Source organism: Penicillium maclennaniae (assembly GCF_028827695.1).
Source record: "Penicillium maclennaniae strain IBT 15551 chromosome Unknown utg000005l:1.0-2652337.0:1.0-2654196.0, whole genome shotgun sequence".
Lineage (NCBI taxonomy): Eukaryota > Fungi > Ascomycota > Eurotiomycetes > Eurotiales > Aspergillaceae > Penicillium > Penicillium maclennaniae.
Window position 1 is genome coordinate 2,571,261 of NW_026623217.1, and position 17,121 is coordinate 2,588,381.

Consider the following 17,121-nt stretch of genomic DNA (forward strand, 5'->3'; position numbering starts at 1 on the left):
GTCCGGCATGCGAAGATACGCCACAAGGTATAGAGAGAGAAAAAGGCAGGCTCAGTTGCTCACCATCGATTAAGGGCTCGCCGTGGAAGCACACCTTGGCACGCAGAAGTCTTGGAGCAAAGTACCGAATGGCGCACAGAATAGCAGCGATACAAAATCCGAAGGCTTACTGCATAGCGAGCTGGGGGTTTCGCAAGTAGCCTTACCTAATTTTGTGACTGCTTTGCTAACATCTCTTCTATGGGTAGCGTATCGAGCAGGGCAGGATCAGTGGAGACTCTTTTTGACCAAGTGGATTTCGATGCGACAGGTTTTGTTCTTTCTAGAGCGGCCCGGATGATCTCTTCAAACGGTCTTATAGCCTCAGAGCCCGAACTGAGACTCTCCAACAGACGCAACTTTCCGCTATCCAGCTGTCCAACAGACCGCACACTCATCCCGCAATTCTCCCAACGCGAGTGAAAGCGTCTCAGCAATCTTCCGTGCCATATCCGACTTTTTACCTAGCAGCCACAGCCCCTTCATACAATCTTCCGCCTGCTCCATATTCTGATCGAAATCATGACTATTGTGCCCGAGAGTATTTCCGGCATAGCGCAAGGACTCATCTGCTTCACCTAAGAAGATCATGCAAGCTTTTGTGAACGCCCTAATGAGTATCATCGTCCATGGCTCGGTCAGGAGTGTTCCCTCATTGACAGCGTGGTGAAAGTCCGGCATCTGCGGCACACCCAGGTTGGCATCTCTGGTAGATGGGGTAGCGACTCTTGCCAGATCTGATAACTCCGTGGCGCTATGCTTTCTAATTCTCCTGACCGTTTGACTCGCGGTACGACTGCGAGCTACATCTTTCAAACCCAAGGCCTTCTCGTCGACAAATTCAAATAGATCCACAAGCATCAGTGCGGCGAGGTGCCAGTGCGCAGAGATACAGACAAACCAGCCCTGTATGCGCTGCGGAACCGCACTGTAGTTCCGTACGAGTTCCCCGAAGAAGGCACCGTGCGTCTTGTTCCAGTATTGATACAGCAATGTCGTGCTGCGGATGATGTCTTCGATCTGCTCTTCATGAGCGCTCTTGCGGATAGCGTTTTGTAGGTACGAGAGGTGGCGGAAGAGAAGGACTTTGACAGGCGCTGACTTGATGACATCCTCGGCGGCGGCCTCGTATGAGCAGGGCCAGTGCGTTTGATGCGTCTCCTCGAGGCTTCCTTGCACGAAAAGGTCGAGATCCCATCCGCTTCGTGCGAGAGACTTGTCCATATGCGCAGCTTGCTGGGTCTCTTTCTGCGCTTCGTGCTGGCAGTCCTCATCCAGTACCACGACGGGCCGTTCGTTCATGGACGAGGAGACGGTATCAAACATGATGGCCAGCCAGTAGAGCAGGCCGATCGTCGCTCGATCCTCGGAACTCATGGCTGTAACGCCGTGTGCGCCCCTCTCTCGACTGCCGCAGTGCTGGCCGAGGCCCTTTTCGAGCATGTCACGGCGATACTTTAATGCGTGCATTTTTCGAGCTGCGCTCTCCATGTATATCGGTGGCCCTTCCTTGCGTATTATATCACGTAACTCTGACAAGACCGAGTCCGTGGCAAACTTGCGGCCTTGAGATCCTTTCTTTATATCTAGGAAACTGGTCGTCGTGATTCCATGGCCTTTGTGTCAAACCAAAGATCACCTCGGCGCAAGCCACTCTGTACGACTCCAGATCGGCGACTTGTTGTAGTGCGCGATGCGCCTGGTCCCAAAAGTGGTGCTGGAGGAGGCGGTCGAAGTCGTCGACGATGCAATCTGCAATTTCGTCCTCGCCATTATCGAGTGACATGGTTGCATATTTCTCGCGGTGCCGACGACTTCCCTGAGCCCACTGTGTAGCAAACGCCATGATGGCAAGGTGTAAAGCCTTGGACGCGGCCTGGTCCTCGGAGCGTGTCAGTTGCAAGAGCTTACAAGACTGTGCGACGCGATCGAGCTTGATCGTGCGCTGGTATATCCTGTTGGACCACGATGAACCCCATTCGGGCACGACGTGGGTGGTATTTCGCGAACCCGGTTGGTAGGGACAGGTCATCTCGGTCAACCAGCACGATAGGTTGTGCTCTAGCACGTCGTGGTAGATTTGGAGCAGGTTTTCTGAGGTCAGCTGGTAGTTGGATGTGGCGAACATTTGTTGGTCGATGGAAAATGGGGAGAGCGAGCTTTGGGGGCTGTTCCAGCGGGAGCTTTGCTGGTTGAAGGACATCCAGGCGGGGTCACTCAGCCGCCAGGGACTTTTGGATGAGGCAGATTGGAGGCTGCTGGACATCTGAGGCGTCTGAAAAGCCTGGGAGGCCAGCCACGTCTGATGGTACATCGGATCAAGTTCGAGGTCAGAGGGATTCTGGGTAGAGAAGTCTGAGGCACTGGAGAAGTCTAATGGCAGGAAATCGGACACAGATCGTGCGGACGTCAAAGTGTCGGACAATTCCGCCTGCATTTCTTCCTGGGGGACCTCGTTATCACTGGAACCGAGCGGAATTAAATCATAGTCCAACAACGACCCGTACAGATGCACTTTGGCTGGCTCCCAGGTCATAAGCTCCTGCGTGGGATTTGGTTCGAGCAGACTATCCCACGTTCCAGGTCCAGTCTCAACCTGGGGCACATTAGCCTTCCACGGGAAGACAAAATCTCGACTCAACCGTTCAGAACGCGCTTGTTGGCGAGGTGATTTCGGCGCAGATAGAGCCTGCGACCGAGCCCACTCCATTGTACAGCGTTTCTTTGTTCTGGTGCAGTAGGAGCATGGTGATCGCTTGACGTTGCTAAATGATGCTCGTCGGGTCAGGTCCGGACATAGTGCATCGCATGCTCGCTTGGATTTTCTGCACTGGTCGCAGGAGTGGTTCTGACGTCTGGTTCTGGATCCTTCTGCGAGCGCTGTGGCGTGTTTCTGGATAGGCATGCCGATTACGGTCGTTGCTCTTTTCTTTTCCCCTCCTAGGACTGTAATGCGAGAATTTGAGATTTTGGGTGTGAAGAATATAAAGTCAAGCCAGTGGAGTAGTTGGATCGCGTCAAAAGGCGGGGAACCAGGAGATCCTTACTCATACTCTGGGAACCCGGTACACTCGATGGCCGGGACTGCGGATTCCCCGCATTTCTCAGCGGCGAATCTACTATTTTGCTTGTCCAACGAGGATTAGCCACGATTGGGACTCAGACCTGTGCCGTGTGTAGGTTCGTCCTTACGAGTCGTGTGGAGCAATTATCATCCATATGAATTTGGGGTGCGTAAAGTACGGACAAGATGTATTTTATGAAGCTCATCGCGGATACCGATTCTAACTCTGAAGAAACCATCGATACGCGACAACTAGCTAGGTGCCTAAGAAAATTCCCCTACATTCAACCTCACTGATCAATCGCTTTGTATATCTCGGCCTCGACTGTTCCCCATAGACCAAGCACTTTGGAGTCTGCAAATGGCAGAATCTGCGTACAAACAATACCGGCAACGCCCTTCTCCCTGTCCGCCCACCACCAGCAATTCGGCAGCCCAGCCCAGTGCACAGTGCCATTCGACCGCCCTGTCGCGCCGCCGTTGCTCATCATGAACGTGATACCCCAGCCCTGCGGCGGGTTCCCGGAAACTGGGTACAGCTCAGGAATAGGGTTCGTCAGGTCCGGTTTTGCGGCTGGGATGCCCTGGCGGCTGTAGTTAGGGAACTGGCAGATTTGGTTGGAGAACATTTCGTCCACAGTTTCCTTGCGAAGCAACTTGCTGCCCGTCCTAGGGCACGTTCCGTCGTTTAGCAAGACAGCTAGGACCTCTGTGGCGACAAGTCAGTGTATAGAATCTTGTCAGGATTTTGGGGCAACTCACTACAGTACTCCTGCGGTTTGGCAAACATGCCTGCGCCGCCGCTATTGAAAACCCTGGCGACTTCGGTCTTGTTGTCCGGATCAACAACCAGAGGCGCTCGAAGAAGATGATCTCGGGCCCTCAGAGTGCCGTCTGGGTTTCGATAGTTCATATACGCTATTCTCCGGCGCATGTCGTGGCTCGGAATCATGGACATGTCCTTGATGCCAAGGGGCTGAAAGACATATTCCTGGAGATAGGCGTTGAGCGTCAGGCCAGTTGCGCGCTCCAGTGCGATTCCCGCCCAGTCGATACTAACCTATTTTCATTAGCGATGCGCTTCATAGCCTTAGACTAATGACACTTACACCGTATTCCCAACCTTCTCCGGGTTGGAAAAGCAGAGGCATCTTCATATCTTCAATCCGACCAGAGAACTCGTCTACGCCAACCGGATACGACCACTGTCTCAGTCTCTCATTAAAGAAAGTATAGCCGAATCCGGAAGTATGGCTCAACAGCATACGCAGGGTAACGGCATGCTTCTTCTCCTCAAAACTGCCATCTGGCCGCAAAACCTTGAGACTCTTTAATTCAGGGCAAAGACTCTCTGTCTGCTCCCCATCATCCAGCTCAAGAACGCCCTGCTCAACCAGTTGCATGCAGGCGACACCTGTCAACATCTTCGTGCAAGATGCAATCCAGAAGATGTTATCTAAAGTCATTCTGTCTTTGGATCCCATGCCTTGCTTCCCGGCAGAGTGAGTGAATAGTTCATTGCCATCTTTGCCAACGACCACCACCGTGGTCCCTGGGGATACCGGACTTTTGGTCTTCGCAGGCCATGTCTACGATCTCGCGAAGACGCGAAGCCGCTTGCGCATCAAGAGACATGCTGATGGCTGTATGAGGAAAGGTGGGCGATTGTGCGGGAAATTTTTGGTATAGAGAATATGAGGTTGGATCTACCTTCAAGGTGACAGCGACGGTGCCCGGGAGACTACAAACGTGGCTTATTTAACGATCAGTTCAAACAGCCCGTTGACAATAGCTCCTCCAATACCTCTGCCCGTGACACCGATGACGAGTCCCCTGATTCTGGAGCGGCTGTATATAGCTGCGGAACCGCACTTCGCGGAACCGCTGCGGATAGTGGGGCCCGGGGATCGTTGCATCATCCTTCTCCGCAACCGCAACTAACTGCCGAAGGGACCCAATCAGCGGCTGCAACGGCAAACCTAAAGATGACATGAAATCTGGGGGGACGCGGGGAAACCCAATGACATGTCGTCGTGCATGAGGGCGGGGTGTATCTAGAACAAACGCGCCCAATGGATTGGATCGACAAAGCCGCAGTTACCTGTACCGTAATGATTATTGTGATGCTGATGAGAGCGTATGCTAATCTCGTCAGCAAGACATGTGTAGCAACGAAGGGAATATAAATATGTGTCCGAGAAAAGAAAATCCTGGAAGAAATACCAAACTGTTAATTCTTCTAAGGAGTATTTCAACAACTGCAATACTTGATCATTTCAACCATCAACCAAAATGGGTAGCCTAGGAGAGACGGTCTCTAGACCCAAGAAGTACAACACCGAGCTCACCGACTACTCGGCAGTCCACGCCAGTAAGACCGGGCCCTATGCCGAAAACCTCGAGGTCGACGCTTTGATTGTGGGTGCCGGTTTTGGTAAGTCGCCGTCACTTGCACGCTTCGTCCACCAGCTAACGATATAGCCGGCGTCTTTATGCTCAAGACCCTCCGCGATCGCGGCCTAAAGACGGTCGTTTTCGAGGCCGGCAACGATACGGGTGGCACCTGGCGATGGAACTGCTATCCCGGCGCCGGGGTCGACTCCGAAGTCCCGGAGTATGAGTTCTCTTGGCCTGAGGTATATAAGACGTGGAACTGGCCCAACAACTACCCCGACTACAAGAATCTGCGTGCTTACTTCGACCACGTCGACAAGGTAATTGGTATCAAGAAAGACTGCTCTTTTAATACCGTCGTGGTGGGAGCTCAGTTCAATACGAACGAGGGGAAATGGCATATTCAGACTGCAGATGGCCGCACGACTAAGGCCAAGTACCTCGTCCTCGGAACCGGCTTTGTAAGTCATTGTACCCATTGGTTAACCGAGCATCTACTAATGAAGTGTTTAGGCCGCCAAGCGTTATATTCCACCATGGCCCGGCATGGACAAGTTCAAGGGCGTCGTGCACCACTCGTCTTTCTGGCCCGAGGAAGAAGTTGACGTGAAAAACAAGCGCTGTGCCATCATCGGCACCGGCGCCTCAGGTGTGCAAATCACGCAGGCCTGGGGCCCCGAGGCTGGCGACCTCAAGGTCTTCCAGAGAACCCCTAACCTCGCTGTGCCCATGCGCAAGCGCAACCTGACCGTGGAGGAGCAGGAGCGTATCAAGCCCTACTACCCGGAGCTGTTCCGGTACCGCGAAACCAACTTTGCTGGCTTCATGTACGACTGGTGCGAGCGCAATACCTTTGACGACACTCCCGAGGAGCGTGAGGCCTTCTACGAGAGCGTCTGGAAGGACGGCGGCTTCCGCTATTGGGTTGCCTTGTATAAGGATAACTTGTCTAATCCCGAGGCCAACAAAGAGTCGTATAATTTCTGGGCTAAGAAGACCCGGGCTCGTATTGGCGACCCTAAACTAAGGGAGCTGCTTGCGCCGCGCAAGATGCCGCATTACTTTGGTATCAAGCGGCCGTGTCTAGAGAAGTCTTATTACGAGCAGTTCAACCGAGAAACAGTGCATCTGGTTGACATCAAGGACAACCACATTAAGGAGTTTACCGAGACCGGTATCACCCTGGAGGACGGAACTTACCATGAGCTTGATGTAGTTGCTGTCGCGACTGGATTTGTAAGTTTCACTTGATACACCAACAAGATAGCGCAAGGACTGACAGTCACAGGACGTTGTCACCGGCGTCATGACTCAGCTCGGCCTGAAGAGCATCGACGGCGCGGAGCTCGAGAAGGAATGGATCCCAGGCGCAAAGACCTACCTCGGCACCACCGTCAGCGGCTACCCCAACATGTTCCACATCTATGGTCCGCACGGCCCGACGCTCTTGAGCAATGGCCCCACGTCAGTAGCCGTGCAGGGCCGGTGGATTGCTGACGCTATTGCCAAGATCGAGGCCAATGGCATCAAGTACATCAACCCCAAGATCGAGGCCGCTGATAAGTGGAAGAAGCATGTTGTCGAGCTCAACGACAGGACTCTCTTCCCCACTACGAGGTCGACGTACATGGGTGGCAGCATCCCTGGCAAGGTTTATGAACCAGTGTGCTACTCTGGTGGTATCCCCGCTTATGCCATCGAGATTCGGAAGGCCCTGGATAACTTGGAGGAGGGATTTGACGTCGTCAAAGCTTGAGCGAGACTCACTGGGGGAAATGTAAGCTCTTCAGTCGTTGAGCATGGTTCAGTAGCAGCCACAAAAGAGCCCCAAGTGCGATGTGTTAATATCTTCCAAGCCCAGCAGAGAATTTGAAACCGCTGAAATATATGTTATCATGAAGCAGGACATGTAGTAGCTTCCTTAGGCTGGCTGACGAGTAAATTTAACTATCGAATTGTCCTAATTGTAATCTTTACCAAAGCCGTAGTCACCACGAAATAGAGATCAGCACGGGCTAAGACTGCGCATCGCATGCATCAAATCCGCTGTAGTTGACTTAGACCTGTATTGCCGACCGGAACCACCGTGGTTTCGCTCGGGCAGCCAATCAGCGCGGTCGGTCCCTCTGTTACGCACTGCTCCTGCGAACTGGTGAGCTGGTCTCGTATCTGATATACTTACCACGGTCGTACCTTTAAGCAATACTCGTAACTATACATTTCCTAATATTTTAGGCTTTATATAGGCTTAGGTCCGTAAAGCAATCTTATAAGGTTAGATTACTAAGGAGCTAGCCTAATTATAGGATAGGTTATTAATAAATTAAATAGTAAAGATATTGTTATATAGTAGGTTGTAAGTAATTCTATAGGATTAATCGTAAAGAACTAAATATAAAGTAGGAACGAGTATCCTTATATCTTAGTTCTTCCTACTCCCTAATCTACCCCTTAGGGGTATATTAGGAGTTACTATATACTCCGTTATCTATTCCTAAGAGTCGATATAGTAGTTACGGTTATATAATATTAGTTATTATTATATTATATTATAAAGGGTATTATAGTTCCTTCTATAATACCTCGTTTGCTGACTGATCTAAGTTGGTTGGTCCTCAGTGTCTTTCTCCCCGCATTAGCGTATACCTTCGAGATTATTTCGTAACACCCTCCTGGGGGTGCTAGATCTGGTTTCCACAATCTAGGACCCACTTACCATGAGGGAAAACCATGAGGGAAAAGCCGACCCAACCTAACAACACCGCCACGTCCTGTGAAGCTAATTATTTAAAGACTGGTACAATTGATACCGGCAGTTGTAACCCTACACCTTATTCCCGACCGTCAACCAGGGTGGTTGACGGTTTTGGGATTCTATACCTACAATCGTGACCTAAAGCTAATGCACTACGTAGGGGTATAGCTTTGTTTTTTTAAGTTACTATATTTAGAAAGGCTTAAGGATAATATATATATGATCTAATTATCTCTAGCTACCCTGGTTATTAAAATATTCGTCCGTAAAGTTAGCGAATTCTATTAATTCTACTAGAGGACAATAGGAGTGGGTCTGGCTTATAGATAGATCGCTAGACCTGGCACTCACCCGCGGGTGACCCTCCGGACCCTTCACCCGCACTTCCTCTTGGCGGGTGGAGGGTCCGATTTCTAGACCCTAAGGGTTGGGTACCTATATATCCGACCCTCTAAGGGTCACCCTTAGGGTTACCCTTAGGGTCTATAAATAGGATAAATAGGTAGAAAACGTGACTTACTCGTTTATATATAAGTTATACGGATTCTAGGGGTTTTTCTATGCATTTATTAGTAATTTCTAATACTAAGTAGTTCTAGTTTTCTAATAACTATTATTATTTAGGGTTATTTTGCTAAAATCTTATCTTTTCTAATAACTATTATTGGAATATAGACCAATGCTACATAGAAAGATCTATCCTTATATTCAACATATAAGACCAGATTGTATTGATCACGTAACCAGATTTTTCTTCTATCAAAATGATATTTTGACCACTTCTGATTCTGGCCCACGGCCCCCCCAAACGATAGGCAGGACCATTTTCCTTTAAGGGTAAATGGTCCGCCTTCAGGTATGAATGGTCCGTTCCTTCGGGGGTGTCTTCGGGCATGCCTTGCCCGCGAACCTCGGCAATGGTCTTCGGACCTCGGTGAACAGACTTCGTGTCAGCATATTCAAGGACTGTCAGCATTACCTTTGTCAGCATTATCAAGGACTGTCAGCATTACCTTTAGTCATCCAAGAAGACTATGATCTTTATAATTGGTCAGGTAAATACGAAAAGCCACCTAATTATAATAGGTCTATTAAAAGGTGTTCTATGGATAGACTATGAATGATGCCTTGATATAGGTCTAGACTATTGATGATACCTTGACATAGGTCTAGACTATTAATGATGCCTTGACAATAGGTCTAGACAATTAATGATGCCTTGACAATAGGTCTAGACTAAAAATGATGCCTAGACTATAATTGATTTCAAAGCAAGACAGGCCTAGACTTAAAACAATGCAAGTCTAATATAGGCCTAGAATATTCTTGATTGGATATAAATATGTCCATAATTCCCTACAAAAAAAATATAATTCTTCTTCAATCCATACCCTGAGGTTTCCTATTAAGGAAATATTCTTTTATTCATCGAAGGATAAAAGACTTGATCTCCCATTAGATCTCCCACTGGATCTCCCACAGATAGATATTAATCTGGTCGAGAGAAGTAGGCACCTCCGTATATTTAGTATTTTATTAGAGGATTAGCGCCGAGGCTATTCGAAGGGTTTCTTCTATTAGGCTCGTACCGAACATTATTTCTTATATCTCGGCTAGCCTATAGCTTAAGAGTAAGTGCCTCTATCTATAATTATATTTCTCTAAGCTTCCTATCCTATTTATCCTAACGCTAGACCTAACTAGCGGTCGGTTAATAATTTTCCTAAGGCCTCGTAATAGTAGTAGGCGACTACTACGGGGGATAAAGTTATTAGTTACGCTTAGGGTTACTCGGAGAAGATTCGATAGTCAAAAGAATTCTCTAAATATCGGTTTCCTCTCTAATATATAACCTAATTATTATATATGCCTCCGAATAAGTGATTAGTGTCCCTCTCGGTAACTACTTATAAGAATACCTTCTAATAACCTTCTCCTTAAGCTACTACGGAAGTCCTTAGATAAGGAGACTTACCCTATCTATATCGCTAATCTCGCCTTTTAAGTAAATATAGCTAGAGATATTATCGAACTTATTAAGATATAAGCGAATATTATCCTATATTATTCGCTTAACCTATATAAGGGATTAAAGGTATATCTTTGTGTACCTTTACTACTTACTATTATTATTATAGAAGTGCTCTAAGAAAGCTTCCCTAAAGGTATCTTAGTCCTTTCTTAGCTAAGAGTCTTATCTCTTTACCTAAGACTTAGTGACCTTCGCGTAGTACTAAGATAATATATCTATAATATCTTTATCGCTTTTAATACCGTATCTAAAATATATATCCTATAGTATCTCTAAGAACTCAGAGATATTAGTCTTATTAAAATATAGTGCTCTTAGGGATCCTAGAGCTAGTAATACGGAGAAATAAGGCACTTAAATTATATAAGGATAAGGTATAGCTTATACCCTACTAGGCGGTTTAGCTAAGGATAATAGTGGCTAATACTCGTAATCCGTATTATCCGTATAATTATTATTATTTAGGGTTAATTCGGATCTTTCTAGTATAGGTTTACGGTAATCTATAGAGGTTAGAATACCCTTAGGGTCCGATAGCTTAGGAGCTATCACACCTTACGTACCGTGCGCTATTACTTACTTATAGAAAAAAGATAGCTTTTCGGCCGAAAAGAAATACTGACTTTGTGCGCTTTACTTTTGATCGTATCTCTTTAATAATTCTTCTTCTTCTTCCTTTTTTCTTATTAAGGCCGCTTCCTCTTCTTATAATTTATAATATAGAATTATTTATATTAATATTATCTATATAGTGGAGTGCTATAGCTATCGGATACCTAGGTACCTCTGCTCGGCTACCGTATTTAATTAGATAGGCTATATCTTTAGTAGTATCTAAAGTACCGCTGCATCTCCCGCATATTAGTCCGACAGTATTCCTCGTAGGAACTAGGTATATTCAGGAGAATACTATATCTCGGCTAGTCACTCTCGTTTGTCCGCACTAACTGTATACCGTCGCAATCACTGGTGAATATGGTCTCCCGCTTAAGGTCTCAGACAGTCTTATAGCCTTCAGGGTCAAACGCGATCCCTACCCTTTAGGTGTGTTTCTTCGTATAGTGATGTGCCTTGACAAAAGAGCCTTCCCGGGGACGCTAATATGAAATAGGAACGGCTCGATGGCTGTCTGGCGATGCAGACTGGACAACACACACACATAGCCTGTCTGGTGTAGAGGATGCTGGATGAGGCCGTACTGATGCCCTGTTGCGGCCGTGCGGGATAATCTTAATGCTGCATTATAGATAGAAGAAATTGGGTGAATCCTGAATGAATTGGGTAGACGACTTGTCTCCCTCTAAGTGTGTCTGGAGATATACTATGCACTGCAGACATTAAATCATGCCTGAGGCCACACATAGGCTCATTATGTCACCAATTCTCCCACTACAATATAAAGCTTAATTTATCTTGCTGATATGTCTGAAAGCTCTTTTTCGCCGCTGAACGAAACCGCTAACTGGTATTGTGACTGGTATTATAATTTATAAATAGTATTGTAAGTAATATATAAATAGTATAAAGATAAGTGATTAGTGTAGTTAGAGGTTATGGTAGTGTAGTATATATGATAAGGATGATCGTAGGTGTCTCTCTGTTGAGTGTAGGTGCCCTAGGGTGGATATAAGGGATACTTTGAAAATAGTAGAGGTGTATCCAAAATTGGATGGAAAATATATACTAATCTGGATTAGGAAGGACTATGGTCTAAGTAGCAAAGATGTGACCGGGGGGGGTGGTCTAATTGGCATTCCTCATATTTGTGCTTGGAACCCCTTTTTGGATGAGAGGGCTGGAGCATTATTAAGATAATAGAATTTAGTTATTTAAAATAGGCTATTCCTAATACAGTTCTGAGTCTGGCTGAGGTTTCAATGATAATATTATTAATACTACCTAGTAATGTTCAGCCAAACTCAGAAGCTGAAAGTGGGCTGATTACCTAATTCTGAGTCCGGGGCACTAACGTAATCCACACCAAACCCGCCACCACACCAAACCCGCCACCCCAGAACTCCATAGTAATAGCGATAAATTATACCTCCATATCTTAACAACGATTGATTATTGAACCTTGAGTTATTGTCTATAGCTATAATTTTATATTCCGAATAAGAATTATTAGCCTTTTAGTAAGTTACTGAATATTAAACCACTTTACCAAAAATTACAGAAATTCTAGAGTAACCTATCTATAACTAGTATCTACGACAATATAATTAAATCTAAGAGCCCAAATTGTTATATAGTTAACCTAGTAAAGTATATGTTTAGATAAAGGCTTCCAAATAAAGTGTTATTTGTGCGATATGAAGCTGTAATTTATCACAATTGCTATGGTGTTTTAGGGTGGCGGGTTTGGTGTGGTGGCGGGTTTGGTGTGGATTACGTTAAATCAAGTGACGCAAACCCCGCAGACCGTGAGGCATCACATTTTGTCGTCTCTGGAAAAGCTTTGGCGGCTTACTCGCAACGACCGCCGCGCCCCAGGTTCATCAGCTGTAGCCCAACGCGAGGTTGGCCAGCCAAGGTCTCAGAGCTTTCGGTAACTGGCTTCAGGAAAAGGAAACCCTGAAAGAAATCGGGCTAGATTGGATGCTTCATCATTCAGTAACCGGTGAGGGAATTGATGTCTGGTGGGGCCGGACGATGTTTTCCAGACACAACCAGAGCATTTACACACACGGGCGTGGTCAAGAGCCCAATTATGTGTTATGAATATTTTATAAAAGCCGCCCGAGCGAAATGCAATGTGGACGTAATCAGGACATAAAAGCCCATTCGATTTCCTACGACGTGACTCGGTGGCCTATTGGTATCGACCCAAGAAAACAAAGATATCACTATGAGTTCCGCCAACCGCCTCCAATCCAACAGTTCTATACTTGGCTTCTCTGCGGATAATCTGCCGACGAAACTTTTCATCAACAACGAATTTATCAGCGCCAAGAGCCAGGAAACTTTGTCTCTCTTCAATCCCAAGGATAACTCCCTGGTTTCTGACAAAGTGCCTGTCGCCGGCCGAGAGGATGTCGATGCCGCCGTTGCCGCCGCGGAAGCTGCATTGCCCGCATGGAAGGCTGTAGCTGCGTCGGAACGACGCGATATCATGCTCAATTTTGCATCACTCCTCGAGCAGCATGCTGAAGTCTGGCAGAGCTTACCAGGATCACGCTTGGGGCTCCGTACCTGGCTTTTGGCAGATTCGAGATCAACCTCTGCGCCGAAGCATTCCGTTACAATGCCGGTTGGATCGACAAATTCGCTGGAGAGGCATACCCACAGGAGAATGGTTTTATGCGCATCACCCGACACGAACCACTAGGCGTCACTGCTGGGATTGTGCCTTGGAATGGGCCTTTAGGAACAGTCGGCCTCAAGGCTGCGCCTGCCCTGGCGACGGGCAACTGCTTTATTTTGAAACCGTCGGAGAAAACGCCTTTTGCCGCACTGGCTCTGGGGGGTTTGATCCAGGAGGCCGGTTTTCCGCCCGGCGTCTTTCAAGTATTATCTGGAGCCGGTCAAACGGGCGCGCTGTTGGCGAGCCATCAGCGGATACGGAAAGTCAGCTTTACCGGGTCAATCTCGACTGGTAAACTGATTCAGAAAATGGCCGCCGAATCCAATCTAAAGCGTGTGACACTAGAGCTAGGCGGTAAGTCGCCGGCGGTGGTGTTCAACGACTGCAACCTGGATAACGCCATCACATGGTGTGTAAACGCGATTACAGCGAATACTGGCCAGGTGTGCTTTGCCGCATCGAGGGTCTATGTGCAGGAAGGAATTTTAGAAGAGTTCACAAATAGGTACAAGGCCGCTTTGGAGGAGCGCGCAAAAGCTATCAGCGATCCGGACGACAACACGACTCTGATGGGGCCTTTGGTCGACGAAGCCCAGTTCCAGCGTGTTACTGGTTTCATCGAGCGCGGAGTTCTATCCCATCAAGGCACCCTTTTGACAGGTGGCAAGCGGGTTGGGGAGAAGGGTTGCTTCATCCAGCCGACTGTGTTTACAGGGGTTGCCCCGGATGCGGAGCTATACCGAAACGAAATCTTCGGTCCAGTTTCTATCCTCAACTCCTTCAAGACCGAGGAAGAAGTCATTAAAAAAGCGAACGCCAGCGAGTACGGCCTAATGGCGGGTGTCTTTACCCAGGATATCAATAAGGCCCTCCGGGTGGCCAGCGAATTTGAATCAGGAATGGTCGGGATCAACTGTGTAAGCCTGACTTTTCTGAACACGCCCTTTGGCGGCAGCAAGCAAAGCGGTCTCGGTCGCGAGTGTGGTCGGAATGCATTAGAACACTTTACTGAGCCGAAGACGATAATGGTAAACTTGACATATTAAAGTCCCTCCTTTGTCTTCTAAGGTGAGGGTATCTCGTCCTCCTCCCTTTTTGCTATGGGATATGGCCTCGGTTTTCTGTCTTTCCACTTTAGTTATGTGCTTGAAGATTGGAATAAATCGACCGCCGGCTTGTCCACGGGTAGGCGGTCGGATCGACAATTCTCGGGAATGATGGAGGATGATGTCAAATGGGAAGCCTACATGTAACATGATTATGAGAGTCGAAAAATGAAAACGATTCTACTGACACGGGGCGTATAGCGACGAGCTAGCAGGAGCCATTAGGCCTCATGTTGACTATAGATCAGTGAACCAGACTACTTCGAGAATCGGTTCCCGTGCAGGCCAAGCCAAAAAAGTTTTCTGCTCTTCAGCCGAATAGTATGAATGAATTATTAATTAAACTTGACTTTCGACGCGTACGTGACCCTAGTCTCCTACACATTTTCGACATGCATGTGCTTTGCGTCCGTCGAAGCCTCTTTCCTCCCTTGAACATCACTACCATGTTTCTCCTTGCGCAATGTGATCGCCACCATCCCGGTCATCCGGTCATCTACATTGGGACAAAAGAAGCTCAGGATCAGCGCCACACCACTAAATGCGATTGACGTGAGGAACACCGTGCGGTATGCCGATGCACTCGCAGCCTTGTACGCCGCGACGCCTACCTCGATAATGTGGGTCGTCAGGCCTTGGATCCCCTTGAATGAGCCGGTTGGGACGGCCTTAATAAAGCCAGCGATAGAGGAGGCTGGCAGACCGGCGTCGATAAGTGCGGGTGGGACTTCAGTGGGTATTGTTTTTCCCAGGCGATTGGACAGGACCGTCAAGTAGATCGCTGCCGCAACAGTCGAGACAGTCGACCTCACTGATCCGGCAACACCGAGGGCGGTTCCGATCTCAGACTGGTCGTCAATGAGGATAGTCGCCATTGCAAGGCCAATCCCCTCAACCCAACCTGCGAAGAAGCAGCCCACGATCAGAAGACCAATGACAGTATTCTTATTGTCGACCGTTACACACGACACGGCGCCCAGGAGGCCCATGAACGCGGCAGTCGAGATGACTAGCTGCCACTTCTGCTTCCCAATTCGTTTGGATAGTAGGCCCCCAATTATCTGGCCCATGACAATGCAAGCCCCGACGATGCTGGAAAGAGCGGACCCATAGAACAGGTCGCTGGTGTAAACCCCAAAAACCAACTGCGGGAGGATAATTGAGAAGGCGTAATAAACAGACGCACCCAGGGAGATGAGGAGAATCGTTGCGTCCCAGCCTGGATTGTATTGGAACTGTGTTAGTCGGTGGAACTCCTGAAGCTGGAACCGAAGATACATACCAGTGTTCCGAAACAGGTGCATCGGGACCAGCCGTTCCTTTGATTGTCCTAAGGATTCCCAGAGGACAAAGACTACCAAAGCAACAAAGCCAACGGCTAGTGTGCCGATAACATAGGCCGACTTCCAAGGGTGCACAGAGCCGCCCCAGGAAAGGCCCATGAGGAAGATAAGGAGCCCGCCAGTAAAGAGAAAAAACCCTACATAGTCGAAATTCTTTACCATGGCCCATTTGGTTGTCGTGCGATGCTTCATAGAGAAAGTAGGTGGATGATAGAAGAAATACCAGCAGGCAAGACTGAGCCCGTTCACAATGATCATCAAATAGTAGCACCAGCGCCATCCTGCGTCGGTGTGAAGCACGAAGGCGTACGATACCATCGGTCCAAGTCCAGAGAATGGAATGGACCAGACGTAGATAAACGCACTAGCCATAAAACGATACTCCATTGGCACAAGTTCTCCAACCACAAATGGGAATGATAGTTGGGTCGACGCAGCGAGTCCAATGAGAGTGGTGCCACCAATGACCATCGACACACTTTGAGCAGTAGCGCAGATAATGCAACCGATGACAGCGAGGGCACTTCCCGAGATGAAGAACCAGCGGCGTCCAAAGAGATCAGAAAGCCGGCCGACGATGGTCAGGCCAACCGAAAGGGTTAAGGTATAGACCAAGCTGATCCAGACATAATTAGGGTCAGGCCCAATGTCTGCATTGATAATATTAAGGATAGGAGCCGCGAGAGCGAAACCCCCGGTTCCCTGTGCTATGTAGTCAGCAAATTACCATGGATCACGGAGTATCTAGTCTTTGGTGGTAATAAAGTCATCAAACTCACCCCGCTGAGGGCAAGCCCCGATGCAACCATTGTACCCAGGAAGAAAGCGCTGGTAAAGTACCCCGATGGCAGAGAAGCCATGTCGGCACTCACTAGAGCGTTAACAGAGCTCGACGATTCCTCAGTACCTTTTCCCTCAAAGCTCGGAGTATGGCTGCTGTCGCCATTATCTCCTTGCGGCAACCTCAACTTGAGGCATTGTCACTTTGCTAAACAAAATAGAGAAGGATGAAGTACTAACAGACCCAGATGGAGTAAGTTGAACCAAGTAGGGCGATTCATAGCCTCTATTATTGATGCTCGAC

At 48.1% G+C, this 17,121-nt stretch overlaps 5 protein-coding genes across 5 annotated transcripts; 2 read left to right on the forward strand and 3 right to left on the reverse strand.

Moving 5' to 3' along the window:
* Positions 1-405: 405 nt before the first annotated feature.
* Positions 406-2,749, reverse strand: N7477_006208 (uncharacterized protein; the record flags this gene model as incomplete). Its single annotated transcript, XM_056967871.1, has 2 exons — positions 406-1,625; positions 1,669-2,749. The coding sequence occupies 2 exons, from the start codon at positions 2,747-2,749 to the stop codon at positions 406-408; spliced, it is 2,301 nt and encodes a 766-aa protein (XP_056822625.1).
* A 644-nt stretch (positions 2,750-3,393) lies between these two features.
* N7477_006209 (serine hydrolase domain-containing protein) lies at positions 3,394-4,738 on the reverse strand (the record flags this gene model as incomplete). The annotated part of the gene is given in 4 exon segments (XM_056967872.1): positions 3,394-3,812; positions 3,866-4,163; positions 4,213-4,655; positions 4,666-4,738. The coding sequence occupies 4 exon segments, from the start codon at positions 4,736-4,738 to the stop codon at positions 3,394-3,396; spliced, it is 1,233 nt and encodes a 410-aa protein (XP_056822626.1).
* A 657-nt stretch (positions 4,739-5,395) lies between these two features.
* Positions 5,396-7,253, forward strand: N7477_006210 (flavin-containing monooxygenase; the record flags this gene model as incomplete). The annotated part of the gene is made up of 4 exons (XM_056967873.1): positions 5,396-5,537; positions 5,585-5,958; positions 6,011-6,733; positions 6,786-7,253. The coding sequence occupies 4 exons, from the start codon at positions 5,396-5,398 to the stop codon at positions 7,251-7,253; spliced, it is 1,707 nt and encodes a 568-aa protein (XP_056822627.1).
* A 5,879-nt stretch (positions 7,254-13,132) lies between these two features.
* Positions 13,133-14,634, forward strand: N7477_006211 (aldehyde dehydrogenase family protein; the record flags this gene model as incomplete). Its single annotated transcript, XM_056967874.1, is given in 2 exon segments — positions 13,133-13,435; positions 13,447-14,634. 2 exon segments carry the CDS (start codon positions 13,133-13,135, stop codon positions 14,632-14,634), a joined length of 1,491 nt encoding a protein of 496 aa, XP_056822628.1.
* Positions 14,635-15,071: 437 nt separating this feature from the next.
* Positions 15,072-16,897, reverse strand: N7477_006212 (trichothecene efflux pump; the record flags this gene model as incomplete). The annotated part of the gene is made up of 2 exons (XM_056967875.1): positions 15,072-16,739; positions 16,817-16,897. 2 exons carry the CDS (start codon positions 16,895-16,897, stop codon positions 15,072-15,074), a joined length of 1,749 nt encoding a protein of 582 aa, XP_056822629.1.
* Between the last annotated feature and the right edge of the window lie 224 nt (positions 16,898-17,121).